The sequence below is a fragment of the Oryctolagus cuniculus genome, chromosome 5 (assembly GCF_964237555.1).
Source record: "Oryctolagus cuniculus chromosome 5, mOryCun1.1, whole genome shotgun sequence".
Taxonomy (NCBI): Eukaryota; Metazoa; Chordata; class Mammalia; order Lagomorpha; family Leporidae; genus Oryctolagus; species Oryctolagus cuniculus.
This window is the reverse complement of record NC_091436.1, coordinates 140,175,911-140,190,377: the sequence shown is the minus strand read 5'-3', so window position 1 is coordinate 140,190,377 and position 14,467 is coordinate 140,175,911. Positions and strand designations below refer to the sequence as shown.

General features: G+C 47.3%; 2 protein-coding genes across 3 annotated transcripts in view; both read left to right on the top strand.

Annotated features, from left to right (window-relative positions):
* LOC100355132 (tripartite motif-containing protein 26) overlaps positions 1 to 5,182 on the top strand; it is a 34,502-nt gene extending 29,320 nt beyond the window's left edge. For both annotated transcript variants that reach the window (XR_007923300.2, XR_007923299.2), the window contains exon 10: positions 655 to 5,182. The gene's annotated coding sequence lies outside the window, so the exon portion shown is untranslated. The remainder of the gene's footprint in view (positions 1 to 654) is intronic.
* A 4,910-nt stretch (positions 5,183 to 10,092) lies between these two features.
* Positions 10,093 to 14,157, top strand: LOC100348995 (RLA class I histocompatibility antigen, alpha chain 11/11). The gene is given in 12 exon segments (XM_070074297.1): positions 10,093 to 10,230; positions 10,462 to 10,731; positions 11,019 to 11,033; positions 11,036 to 11,272; positions 11,842 to 11,904; positions 11,907 to 12,104; positions 12,225 to 12,245; positions 12,248 to 12,337; positions 12,753 to 12,785; positions 12,927 to 12,974; positions 13,105 to 13,174; positions 13,526 to 14,157. Coding segments are annotated over 11 exon segments (1,053 nt in total). The 5' UTR covers positions 10,093 to 10,157; the 3' UTR covers positions 13,110 to 13,174; positions 13,526 to 14,157.
* The last annotated feature ends 310 nt before the right edge of the window (positions 14,158 to 14,467 follow it).

Below are 14,467 nucleotides of genomic sequence, written 5' to 3'. Positions count from 1 at the left end.
TTTTTTTTGACAGGCAGAGTGGACAGTGAGAGAGAGAGACAGAGAGAAAGGTCTTCCTTTTGCCGTTGGTTCACCCTCCAATGGCCGCCGCGGCTGGCGCGCTGCGGCCGGCGCACCGCGCTGATCCGATGGCAGGAGCCAGGAGCCAGGAGCCAGGTGCTTTTCCTGGTCTCCCATGGGGTGCAGGGCCCAAGCACCTGGGCCATCCTCCACTGCACTCCCTGGCCACAGCAGAGGGCTGGCCTGGAAGAAGGGCAACCGGGACAGAATCCGGCGCCCCGACCGGGACTAGAACCCGGTGTGCCGGCGCCGCTAGGCGGAGGATTAGCCTAGTGAGCCGCGGCGCCGGCTCCATTCAATTATTTTTTTATAACCATTGTCTATATCCCATGGAACTAGGGTTTTTTGCTTTTTACTTGTCAAATTTCTTATTTGGTGAATTATTAAGCCTTTTACTATAACATAAATTTAAATGTTATCTCAAAAACTAGAAAAAAGGAGGGTGGGAAAGAGGGAGAAAGGGAATATCATTATGTTCTTAGAATTGTATCTACAGGAGCTGGTGCCGTGGCACAGTAGGTTAATCCTCCACCTGCAGCACCAGCATCCCATATGGGTGCCGGTTCTAGTCCGGCTGCTCTTCTTCCAATCCAGCTTTCTGCTGTGGCCTGGGACAGCAGTAGAAGATGGCCTAAATCCTTGGGCCCCTGCACTCACATGGGAGACCGGGAAGAAGCACCTGACTCCTGGCTTTGGATCGGCGCAGCTGCGGCCATTGCGGCCACCTGAGGAGTGAACCAACGGACGGAAGACCTTTCTCTCTGTCTCTCCCTCTCACCGTCTGTAACTCTCAAATAAATAAAAAAATTTTTTTTAAATAATTGTATCTACAAATCACATTCAATCTGTTAAAATTTACTTTAAAATTTAAAATAAAAATTTGTTAAAAGAAACAATTCCAATCATCTACCAATTCCTCCAGAGACATAGAAAGAGTTAGTATTCCCCATCTCATAACCTTGATAACAAAACCTGTGAAGCACAATACAAGAGGAAAATACCTGGAAAATTTTACAAGCAAATTCCTAAGAAAAATATCAGCATATGGAATTTTGCAATATACTTAAGTATAAAAATCACACAGCTATCACTTCATTCATCAGATATCAATTAATGTAATTCATCACCCTAAAAGATATAAGAAGAATTTTACTTCAATAGGTATAGAAAACAAAAGCAACAGGGAGGGCATTGTGGCCCAATCTGCTTGGGACACCTACATCCAGAGTGCTAGTTTGAGTCCTATCTACTCAGCTTCCAATCCAGCTCCCTGCTAATGTGCCTGGGAAGCAGCAGATGATGGTTCAAGTACTTGGGTCCCTGCTACCCATATGAGAGAGCCAGACAGAATTCCTGGCTCCTGGCTCCTGCCTCTGGTCTGGACTAATCCTAGCTGTTATAGCCATTTGGGGAATGACTCATTAGATGGAAGATGTCTCTGTCACTCTTCCTTTCAAATAAGTAAATAAATCATTTTAAATTTTGCTAATCAATGTGCCTTCATGGTTAAGAAAAAGGTTTTTTCAAACTAATGGAAATAAATTTCTTTAAAGTGATACAGCCTGACTTTATGCTTGAATATAAATACATAGGTTAAATACAAAATAATGTAGTTTTCCTTTGGAATATACTGTATTAAACCTGTTAAAAATTGAGAACATTTAAAATAAATTTATAAACAATCCAAAATCACTTGATTTGTTTCATTTATAAGGAACCCATAAAACTTAAGTCAAATTTGGAGCACAGTTAAATGATGGTCTGGGACTTCAGCCCAGCCTACTAGCTCACGAGGCAAGGGGATCCAATTTTAGCAGAAAGACTGCTGTTGTAAATCATTTCCCCAGAACAGTGGGGACGTACAAATGTGGCTGGAAGGAGGACAGCACCTCAGTAGGTGAAGGGAGCTGATTTTCCTCACCTTCCAGCTCTTCTCTCTCCTTGCCTACCCCACAAGCAAAGAGGAGAAAAACACACATTCACCTGACAGATTCAGCAAGTGCATCCTCTTCCTGCGTCTGAGTGCAGGGAGTATTTTATTTTGATTTGATAAATTTCATTGCATTCTAAAAATGTCTTTCCTGGTCTTCTATGGATTTTCATATATAGATGTCCCCTTTGATTTTTTTTTCTACATGGCATTAAATGAGTTGATTTTATTTTTTCTTTTCCAGCTCAAGGTCCTGTGCTTCCTCTATTCCATGACTTCCTTCTCTTATTCAATATGTGCTGTTCACGTATTCCAAAATTCACAATTTTGGATATATACACAATTCTCTAACTTGCTTTTTTCTGAGATCTGTCCATGTTGATATGGGTTTAGTTCCTTTTAACTTGGTGATGTATTGAGTGATGAAATATTAACTCTTCTAGGTATTTTGGTAAAGGAAATTTATAGGCTCCATAATCTTTACAGCCCCATTAACACAATAACAGGATAGGTAACACTGGAATCAGGTGATGGTTAACAAAAACCCTGAAGAGCTGTGAGGACACTGGTGTCTGTTTTTCCCATGAGACTGCATGTGAACAAGGAGTGCCTCTTGGTGAGGTGGCCACAATGCTTTGTTCCAGGGATGAGGAACAGTGTAGTGAGAATTAAAAATACCTGTAACCTTGGAGAAGGAGTAGGAACATGTGCTAGGCTCAGAACTACAGGGGGGAAAGGCACACCAGAGAACCATCATCCTGATCCAAAACTAACCAAAGAAAAACATCACTGGGAAGAAATGGACAAGTATCCCTCAGGAACACAGACACAAACTATCAGGAAATCAAATTTTAAAATTCATAGCAACAAACACATCTCTGCACATCAGTTTTATTGTTATCATAGGAAAGCAAGTTTGGTTAAACACTTGTAAAACAATTCACCAAAGTATTAGAATGAAAGACAAAAGCTATACGTTCATTACAATGGATGCAGAAAAACACCTGTCCAAATTCAACATCATTTCATGATGAAATTTCTAGCAAACTAGAAATAGCAAGGAACTTTTCAACCTGGCTATAGACATCTACTCAGTGATCAAAGGCTCAGTGCTTGCTTCCTAGAATCAGCAACAAAGCAGATATCTGATCTCACCATTTAATCAGTCTTGTTCTGGATGCCCTAACCAACGCAAAAAGTACAAACATGAAATTAAAACTTCTAAATAGACAAATAAATCTGCCCTTCTGTGCAGAAAGCATGATAATGCATATTAAAAATCTTTCAGCACTCCCAAAAGTTACTAGGATTAATAAATCAACTTAGCAGGGCCACAGATTAATATGGTTAATACACTAAAATCAATTTTATTTTTATGTACTAACAACAAGCAATTGGGAAATATTTCCATAACCTCCATTTACAATAACATCAACATTTTTTCAGCTAAAAGCAATGTAGTATCCTGGATTTGATCCTGATATAGAAAAGAGTTATTGGTAGAAAAACTAGTAAAATACAAAAAAACTATTCAGCTTATTCAGTTATAAAAGTGATCATTTCTTAGTTATAACAAATATTCAATGGTTATTCAACATGCTAAAAATTAGAGAAAATAGGGCAAAGACTAAATGGAACTGATATAGGCAGGCAGATTGAACAAAACATATTAATTCTGTAAGCTGGAAGACCACGCCTTCACCACGCCCTTGTTTGATCTCATGTCCCTACCTGACCACACTTGGACGCCCATCTGCCCACCAGACCATATAACCACTCCCCTTTGAAAAGCATATAAAAGGCCAGGAATGCCCCAAAATCGCTCTCTGTCTCTGCTCCGCTGCCCATGATAAGCTGTTAATAGCTGCTCAAAACTCTTGCTGCACGTGGCTTTTGGCCTGCTTTCTGCTTGGTGTGAACTCCAACCTAATCTCCAGACTTTCACTTCTCCCTTAGATTAGATAACGCCCTCACTCTCCTATGCATTTCTCTCACTGAATAAAAAGCTTAAAAATGTATCATGCTGTCTCATTTATTTGCACCAGTATTCAGAATTCTCTGAATTCATGGCAAGAACCCAAAAGGCTTATTAATATTCTAAATTTATTAATAAGCACCTGGTAACAGAATCTTCTGTACTATTTTTACTACTTCCTATAAATCTACAAAAAACCTTACTTAGAAGTAACAAAAAATACTTAGAAACAAATTTAATTAAAAAGATACAAGTCCACCCTCAAAACTACAAAATAGTGCAAAAATAAATAACAAGACATAAAGAACAGAGGGCCATACCATGTGTATGGATTGAAAAACTCGATATTATTAAGATGAAAATTGGGGCCAGCACCGTGGCTCACTTGGCAAATCCTCCACCTGCAGCGCCAGCATCCCATATGGGTACCGGGTTCTAGTCCCGGTTGCTCCTCTTCCAGTCCAGCTCTCTGCTGTGGCCTGGGAGGGCAGTGGAGGATGGTCCAAGTGCTTGGGCCCTGCACCCACATGGGAGACCAGGAAGAAGCACCTGGCTCCTGGCTTCGGATCAGCATAGTTCTAGCCGTGGCGGCCATTTGGGGGATGAACCAATGGAAGGAAAACCTTTCTCTCTGTCTCTCTCACTGTCTAACTCTGTCAAGTAAATAAATAAATAAAAGAAGATGAAAATCATCCCTACATTGATCAATTTTATTTAATGTTTCCAATTAAAAGCTAAATTTACAAACGAAAAGAACCGTCCAGTGCAGCTTCAATCGAGCTCTCTCTACTTGAGTGCAAACACTAACATAGAACATGACCATAAAAAGCAGCAGCCATCCCTCTGGATCCAGGCTGGAATGTCAGCTGGAAGCACCTTCTCCATATAGCCAGCTTTCCGCAGCCCACAGAAGCTGCATCTGACAAAGAGATCCTGAGGTAAGGCAGCAGGAACGAGGAACAAGTAGCAAATCAAAATGGGCGTGGCTTCCAAAAGGACTTGTTGAATGGCTCAGTGCCTTCTGTTTAAGTTCATGTTTGATTCAGGTTGTAAAAGAGGAAGTTGTAACCCTTGCAATGTTTTATATCAGACTGATGATGGTGGCGGGAAGGCTAATATTTACCCTCACAGTGGAGGGCAAAGAAAAAAAAATTGAGAATTATTTTATTAAAAACTACAAAGCAATCCAACATGTAAGTACAAAAAGAATGAAAAATTCCCAAATCAAATACAGTTTTAAGGTTTCTGTAGCACTTACCATTAAGGCAGTCTGCATTCTCACACACTCAGTATGAAATAGTTGATGAAACATAGGATATTATCTTTTTTATTAACCCCCCTCCCACCTATAATCTCCCAAATCCTCAAGATGTGATAGCCACCTCACTTCCTCTGGAAAGTCACTCATTATCTAATTCATGTCTTAAAGAGGAATGAGTCAATGTGCCTTATCAGATTAAAAAAAAAAAAAAAAAGTCCCCATGAGTGACAGCCCAAGGGAACAGGATCCTAGCCCCTCTGCCTCCACAGTCCCGGGCTTCTAAATGTCTGTAAAACTACCAACCACAGCCCTCCCTCGCTCACCGACTCACCCACGGCTTTATGTTGCTTTACTTCCTAAAGCAAACAGTCTGGGTTAAAGAATGACAGAACTACTCTCCCTTCAGATGAAGTCCTTTGTGGTTTATTTTTTAATTGACATGTTTGCCAGAGACCAGCTCCAGTTGGTCCAGGGGTCCCAAGGTCTGAGAGGTGTTGGCACTTGAAATGAGAGACACACTCACAGCAAGGCTGATGGCATGACTCTGGCTCTCAAGCACCAGACTTTATATCATAAGTCACACAATGATTCTTTCTTCTTACAATAACAAGTCTGTTGTTCACTTTCATCTAGTGAGAATTTCTTTGATTTTCAAGGACATACGCAGAGCATGGGTTACTATGACAGGCAGGTGCGAGATTACGGGCTGCCCACAAAAGTCAAGACCTGGAGTGCTGCTGAGCTATGCAGAAACTGATTACAGAAGCTAGAATATTACCTTCCTACTCTAACCTTTACTAGAAGCCCCAAGTTCAAAGCATGTCCTCTTTTAAATGTATCCCCTCTTTGCAGTTCTTTCGGTAACTCTTTAATTGTTTATTGAACTTATCTAAAGGTCCCTTAGATCTATTCCACAGTTTTGACATCCTTTTTTTTTTTTTGATTTTTTTTAACTTTTATTTAATAGATATAAATTTCCAAAGTACAGCCCATTGATTACAGTGGCTTCCCCCCCATAACATCCCTCCCACCCGCAACCCTCCCCTTTCCCTCGCACTCTCCCTTTCCATTCACATCATGATTCATTTTCGATTCTCTTTAAATACAGAAGATCAGTTTAGCATACATTAAGTAAAGATTTCAACAGTTTGCTCCCACACAGAAACATCAAGTGAAAAAGACTGCTTCAGTACTAGTTATAGCATTAAATCTCAATGTACAGCACACTAACGACAAAGATCCTACATGAGGAGTAAGTGCACAGTGACTCCTGTTGTTGACTTAACAAATTGACACTCTTGTTTATGGCATCAGTAATCATCCTAGGCTCTTGTCATGAGCTGCCAAGGCTATGGAAGCCCCCTGAGTTCACTGACTCTGATCATATTTAGACAAGACCATGGTCAAAGTGGAAGTTCTTCCTCCCTTCAGAGAAAGGTACCTCCTTCTTTGATGACCCGTTCTTTCCACTGGGATCTCATTCGCAGAGATCTTTCATTTAGGTTTTTTTTTCCCCAGAGTGACTTGGCTTTCCATGCCTGAAATACTCACATGGTCTTTTCAGCCAGATCCGCATGCCTTAACGGCTGATTCTGAGGCCAGAGTGCTGTTTAGGACATCTGCCATTCTATGGGTCTGCTGTGTATCTCACTTCCCATGTTGGATCATTCTCTCCCTTTTTTTTTTAACCATTGCTATATTTGTAGCACATATTGAATTAAAGCTTTAATAACACTTATCTTTATTCTAGTGGGAAGTATATACCAGGGAGCCTGTTGCCTTTTAATTCTTTTACACAACAGCTCAACCTTGTATAAAGCATCAACCCCTTCTCCTACACTAACATTCTGCTTGATTAAAATTCTACAAAGCAATGGACATTTTGGGGATTATGAGACTAAGCATTCTTCCCTAAAATTAGGAATACAGCAATCATTAGCAGGACCACCAGGAAGCTCCAGCTTGCTTATGCAGAGTGTAGTTCCCAACAAACCTAAAACCGCCAAGAGGACCTCAGCTGTCATTCTCACGCCTTGCTGAGACAGACCTTCTGCTGTGACCTTGTCAGCCAGCCGAAGTTGCCTTGGCCTCGCCACGTGTTGATTTTTAAATTTTTAGAGAAAGACATAAGACGTAGAATAGCTACTTTTGAAAAAACTAGAACAAAATTGGAAAGCTTTTATTCCAAAACTTACTATGAAGCTATAGTAATCAACAGAACATGGAATCAGTTTAAAGTTAGATATCTAGATCACTGTAGCAGAAGAAGATCCCATTGTGGCACCACACTATTATTTTCAATGGGCTTTCAACAAAGGTGCCAAGATAATTTCATGGAGAAAAGACTTTTTTTTTTTTTTTTTTTTTTTTGACAGGCAGAGTGGACAGTGAGAGAGAGAGACAGAGAGAAAGGTCTTCCTTTTGCTGTTGGTTCACCCTCCAATGGCTGCCACAGCCGGCGCACTGTGCCGGCGCACCACGCTGATCCGATGGCAGGAGCCAGGTGCTTCTCCTGGTCTCCCATGGGGTGCAGGGCCCAAGGACCTGGGCCATCCTCCACTACACTCCCTGGCCACAGCAGAGAGCTGGCCTGGAAGAGGGGCAACCGGGACAGAATCCGGCGCCCCGACCAGGACTAGAACCAGCTGTGCCGGCGCCGCAAGGCGGAGGATTAGCCTAGTGAGCCGCGGCGCCAGCCTGAAAAGACGGTTTTCAATATACGCTTATGGATCATCGGGATATCCGTTTCGAAAAAAAGAAATGAAGCTTGGGGGCCTGTGGGTTAAACCCTGCCTGCAGTGCTGGCATCCCATATGGGCACCAGTTTGATCCTGGCTGCTCCACTTCTGATCCAGCTCTCTGCTATGGCCTGGGAAAGCAGTAGAAGATGGCCCAAGCCCTTGGACCCCTGCACCCATGTGGGAGACTGGGAAGAAGCTCCTGGCTCCTGGCTTCAGATTGACACAGCTCTGGCTGTTGCTGCCAATAGGAGAGTGAACCAGCGAATGGAAGACCTCTCTCTCTCTGCCTCTCCTTCTCTCTATGTGTAACTCTGACTTTCAAATAAATAAGTCTTAAAAAAAAAAAAAAGACTACATTGTATATGTTTCTCAGGTTTCCTGTCTCCCCTTCCCAGGTGGCTGCATCAGCCAGAGCTGCAACAATCCAAAGCCAGGAGCCAGGAGCTTCTTCCAGGTCTCTCACGTGGGTGCAGGGGCCCAAGGACTTGGGACATCTTCTACTGCTTTCCCAGGCCATGGCAGAGAGCTGCATCGGAAGTGGAGCAGCCGGGTCTCGAATCCGCGCCCGTATGGGACGAGGGCACTTCAGGCGAGGGCGTTAACCCACTGTGCCACAGCGCTGGCCCCTCGGTGTTTACATTCTTATGACTACACAAATGCTAGAAACAAGCAGATTAGTAGCTATAATTACTTATCTTTTGTTTAATTGACTTTTTCATTTCCCTGGAGTTAACCAATGTCTGTTCCTTAACTTGGTTAGTTTCTTTTGTACTCATTACTAACTTTCTCCCAAACTCACTTCTAGGATCTGCTCCATGGTTAGAATGTGTCTATCAAAGTCTGTGTGTTGGAAACGTGATCCCTGATGTGGTGGTGTTAGGAGATGGGGCTGATGGGATCTGTGTGGGTCCAGAGGGTTCCACACTTGCTAACGTTGAACGCCATCAGGCCAGGAGCAGTGTTCCCACTCTGGCCTCTGTGGCCCCCTCGCTTGCACCCTTACCCCCAGGGCTGTGAGAGTGCAGGAAGAAGGTCCTTGCCAGAGCCTTGACCTTGATCCTGTAATTCACAGCCTGCAAAATTGTGACAATGAACCTCTGTTCTGTATCATTTACCCCGTCTGTAGCGTTATGCTAGAGTAACACAAATGCACTTTATTCTCATGAAGACATCCAAGCACATTCAGTGGCCCACCACGTCATCTTTGTGAAGGTGCCTGTCCCACAGCTCTGGCCGGGCCAGGCGTGGCCTCCATGCTTACACACCTGGGAAGGGCTGACATCATGGACCTCCTTCACTCTCCCTGAACAGCCCTTGGCTTCTCCCTTATGCAGGCTCCCCGGTTGCCTTCATCCTGTTGGCTCCCCCTTAGGTTTTCTCCACCATTTTCATTTCCCATCATCCAGCATGAGGAGGTCTAAGGGACACGGAAAGTAAGACACTGACACCATAGCCTCTGAAAATGTCTGTAGGCTATCCTTGACTTATTCCAATTTTGCTCCATGTACTGAGCGGTTTTTAATCCCAAGAGGAAACACCTGAGGCAGTATAACTCTGTAAAGAGGAGAGGTTATTTTACTCACAGCCCTGGAGGCTCACGCACCAGGCCCTGGCACTGGTCCTCTGGCAAGACCTCATGGTGGAACACGATGACGGGCTGCCTGCAAGAGAGAGGAGAGACTATTTGAATGTGCCATGGGATATTCTAACATGTTAAATCTTTTAAATGATTGTCATTTCTAAGTTGGTAGATATAACGGAAGACAAAATTATCCTTGGGGTTATCATTAATTCCAAAGAACACACTTGAGATCCTAGAGCCAAAACGTCTGATACCTGCTGATTTAGGCCCCGCGCCCTGCCTCGGGAAGGTGCTGCGAAAGGAGCCTTGGTGCCAGGTCCCATGGAAACCTGGGGTCAAAGTCTCAGATTCTGGCGTGGCGCTCAGGGTCGCGGTCCGAGGGCAGGGTTGGGCCGGGGAAGCCAAGCGGCGGGTAGTCCCCGCGTCCCAGAGTTTCACTTCCCTTCTCACAACTCGGGCCAGATCCTTCTGCCTGGACACTCATGACGCGCGCCCACATCTCACTCCCATTGGACGTAAGGTTTCCAGAGGAGCCAATCAGTGCCGCCGGAATTCAGCTATAAAATCCCCGGAGCCGCTGGGACTCAGATTCTTCCTAGAACTGCAGTATGTTTTCCTTGATGCCTCGGACCCTCCTCCTGCTACTCGCAGGGGCCTTGACCCTAACCCAGACTCAGGCGGGTGAGTACGGGGTCGGGATGGAGACGACCTCTGTGGGGCAGGAGCGTGGGGACCGGGCAGCGGCATCTCCTCAGCCCCCGGCCCAGACGCCACCACCTCGGCCGCGCCGGTCCTGCTCCCTCCCCTGACCCAGTCCCTTGTGCAGTCACCTTTTGCAGCTTCACTACCTTGAGTCCTTTGCACTTCGGACCCAGGAGTTCTGAGCCGGACCCCAACGCCTGTCGCCCGCAGGCTCGCACTCCATGAGATTTCTCCACACCACCGTGTCCCGGGCTGGCCTGGGGGAGCCGCGCTTCACTGCCGTGGGCTACGTGGACGACACGCAATGCGGGCGCTTCGACAGCGACGCCGCGAGTCCCAGGGCCGAGCCTCGGGAGCCGTGGGGGCGGCAGGTGGAGCCCGGGTTCTGGGACACGCAAACGCAGATCTTGAAGGGCGAAATGCTAAGTTACCTCGAGGTCCTGAACTACCTGCGCATCTACTACAACCAGAGCGAGGCCGGTGAGTGACACGGGCCGATCACAGCCCGCGAACTCTCCCCTTCCCGGGTTGCCAGAGTCTCCTCAGAGCTTCACCCTGTGGCCCCAGGACGCGCGCATCTCCTTCACCCAGCAAGAGCCCGGGGATTCCCTGTGGTTCGGTTTCAGTTGCGGTGGGAAAAGGCGAGGACCATCATCCTCTCTGGTCGGACTCTGGGGGCGGGGGCAGTAAGTGGGTGCATTTGTTTCTGGGTGGAGTGGGTGACTGGCTTGTGGTGCCCAGGCTGACCGCAGGACTGGCGGGGCCAGGGTCTCACACACTCCAGTCTGCGAAGTGGGGCCGGATGGGCGCTTCCTCCGGGGATACAGTCAGTACGCATACGATGGCGCCGACTACCTTGCCCTAAATGAGCACCTGCACTCCTGGACCGTGGTGGACACCAGGCCTAACATCTGGAAGCCCGAGTGGGATGGGGAGCAGTGCACGTCCTTCTTGGAGGGCGAGTGCGTGAAGTGGCTCCGTGGGTTCCTGGAGATGGGGAAGGAGACCCTGCAGCGCGTAGGTACGTGGGGCCACGGGGCACCTCCCTATCACGGGTCAGTCTCCCAGCCCGAGTCTCACAAGAGAGAGAACAAGAGAGTATCCAGCTTAGAGCACTGCCTCCCTCAGCTCCGGAGGCGGAAGAATCCTGCTGGGTTTCCAGATCCTGTGTGAAGCAGTGAATCTGAGGGCCTGTGCTCCTCTCTGGGATCATTAAGGGATCCAGTCTCTGCCGTGTTGAAAAGTAAGAGGATCCCCGAAATTACTGAGCCGTATGACCTTCAACCTTGGGTGTCAGGGCCCCCACCCGAGGTCTCCAGAGGACTGATTTCCCTTTCCAGTCTTTGACCTCCACTCAGGTCAGACATGAACTCTCTGAGACCTGAGCTTCATACCTGGGCTCACTCTGATTCTAGAACTTTACAGGAATGGGCGATTATTCCAGATATCTGAGTCCAGCCTGGTGTCTGAGGTCTGCACTCACTGCCCCACTCCAAGTGTCCTGTCCATTCTTAGGATGGTCCTGGGGCTACTTCAGTGGTCCATGGGAGATCCAGAAAAACCTCTGAATTTCTTGAATCTTCCCTTCAGATCCCCCCAAGACACATGTGGCCCACCACCCCATCTCTGACAAGGAGGCCACCCTGAGGTGCTGGGCCCTGCGGAGATCTCACTGACCTGGCAGCGGGATGGGGAGGACCAGACCCAGGACATGGAGCTCGTGGAGACCAGGCCTGGGGGTGACGGAACCTTCCAGAAGTGGGCGGCTGTGGTGGTGCCTTCTGGGGAGGAGTAGAGATACACGTGCCGTGTGCAGCACGAGGGGCTGCCCGAGCCCCTCACCCTGAGATGGGGTGAGGAGGGCAGGAGGGGCGGGGCCTCTGTGGGGAGGGCAGAGCCCTGCTGGGGCCTTTAGCAGGGGCAGGGCTGAGCCCTGGGGTCACAGCCCTCACCTCCCCTTCCTTCCCTCTCAGAGCCTCCTGCTCAGCCCACCATGCTCATGTGGGAGTAGTTGCTGGCCTGGTCCTCGGAGCTGTGGTCACAGCAGCTGTGGTTGCATTTGTGATGAGGAAGAGGAAGAGCTCAGGTAGGGAGGGGTGAAGGCTGCAGGCTGAGTTTTCCTTGTCCCACTGGGAGCTGCTGCCTGCTTACTGGGAAGTACCAGTCATACATGTGCTTACATGCATGCACATGCTTATCAGGCTAGGGGCCCTGTTAGCTGGTGCTCTCTTACAAAGTGTGTATGAGAATGAAGGTGAAGCATCACCCTGATGACTGCCGTGATGGGGACCTGATTCCCAGCATTGGAGGTCGCTGGGGAAAGCCCCTTACTGAGGACAGACCTCCAGGGAGGTGGTTGCTCCATTCCTTCTCTTCTCCTGTCCTCCTGTTTCCTGATCTTGCCCTGGGCCTGCAGTCATGTTCTGGAAACATCCTTGGGGTCCAGGACCTCATGGCCTTGCCTTATCCTTGGCCTCATGCGTATTATGTTCATTCTACAGTTAATAATGGAAGGAGGTATGCTGAGTCTACAGGTGAGTGTGACGTGGGTGACCCCTGAGACTCCTGGGATGGTGTACCAGGAGCCCATGGGGGAGCATACCTGCCCCCCCATGATTCCTCCTGCAGCCACACCGCCTTGGGCTCTGACCAGATCCTGTTTTATTCCAACCCAGGCAGCGACAGCACCCAGGATTCTGATACGTCTCTCACAGCTTCTACAGGTGAGAACTGGAGAAGGGTCAGGGCAGAGGGGAATTCTTCAGATTTGAATGTGAGTGTGTGGTGGGCTGGTCCAAATGTCACCACATACAGTGACTGATCTGAGTTGTTTCTCATTGTTTGCTGCTACAGCATGAGACATCCCTTGTGTGGCACTGCGTGACGCAAGCTTTGTTCAAATCCCGCCCAATCCGAGCATGGATTTTTTTTTTTTTTTTGACAGGCAGAGTGGACAGTGAGAGAGAGAGACAGAGAGAGAAAGGTCTTCCTTTGCCGTTGGTTCACCCTCCAATGGCCGCCGCTGCAGCCGGCGCACCGCACTGATCCAATGGCAGGAACCAGGATCCAGGTGCTTTTCCTGGTCTCCCATGGGGTGCAGAGCCCAAGCACCTGGGCCATCCTCCACTGCACTCCCTGGCCATAGCAGAGAGCTGGCCTGGAAGAGGGGCAACCGGGACAGAATCCGGCGCCCCGACCGGGACTAGAACCCGGTGTGCCGGCGCCGCAAGGTGGAGGATTAGCCTATTGAGCCACGGCGCCGGCCGAGCATGGACTTTAAGAGCTCCTGACTTCTCCTTCTCAGCTTGTATCTGAATGTGTCGGTGTGACAGTGCTCCTGTTGGCATGAAGTAGGATGCTGGGATGCTGGCCTTGCATGCCCACCAAAGCCTCCCCAACACTGACCTGTATTCTCTTCCCAACCAACTTCCTGTTCCAGCTACATGGGGCTGGGATGTCTCCATCGTTTTAACTATGAACTGCAACATTGGACTTCAACTTCTTACTTCCCTATTGGGAGTAAGAGTCTGGATATAAATATCCTTTTAAAATTCTCTCCTGAAAAGTTGATGGATTAATGAAAGGATAAGAAGAGCCTTCCAATTTTAGAGGTGAAACAAATGGAAGAAGACCAGAGCACCTCTGGGATCCATGTGTTTGCTATGCTGAGTCTGTTACAGGCAGGGACAGAAACTGAGGAATCTTGAGGAGGGGCCCAGTGTTGTGCAGCCGGGCCCAGTTATGCTCACTCCATCGTGGACTTTGACATAATCGCTTTGTAGCTGGCTCCTGGTTTCAGCCTGTTCCAGCCAGCACTGTTGCTGCCAATCGAGTAGTGAAGCAGTGAATGGAAAAATATCTCTCTCTCCTCATCTTTCTAATAAATATTTATTTATTTAAAAATGATTTGCTAAAAATTCAGTTCATTAGCTTTTGCTTTGATCCCCAAAAGAATAACAAAGTTTGGATTTATTCTTATGCCTTAAATTCTACCAGTTCAGGTATGCATATGAAAAAATAGACAGCTATCCACACAGTGGACAACAGGTATCCTCGTGTCACCTTTGCTGCCCCTTTGATCTTGTGCCACAGTAGTAGTTGTCCAGCCAGGATCTGTGATCTCGGGAACTCAGGATAAAGCCCAAGCCTTATTCTCACACTAGCACCATGGGCAGTCAGAGCTCGTGTGGGCAAGCCCTCAGCTCTAACCTTTTCA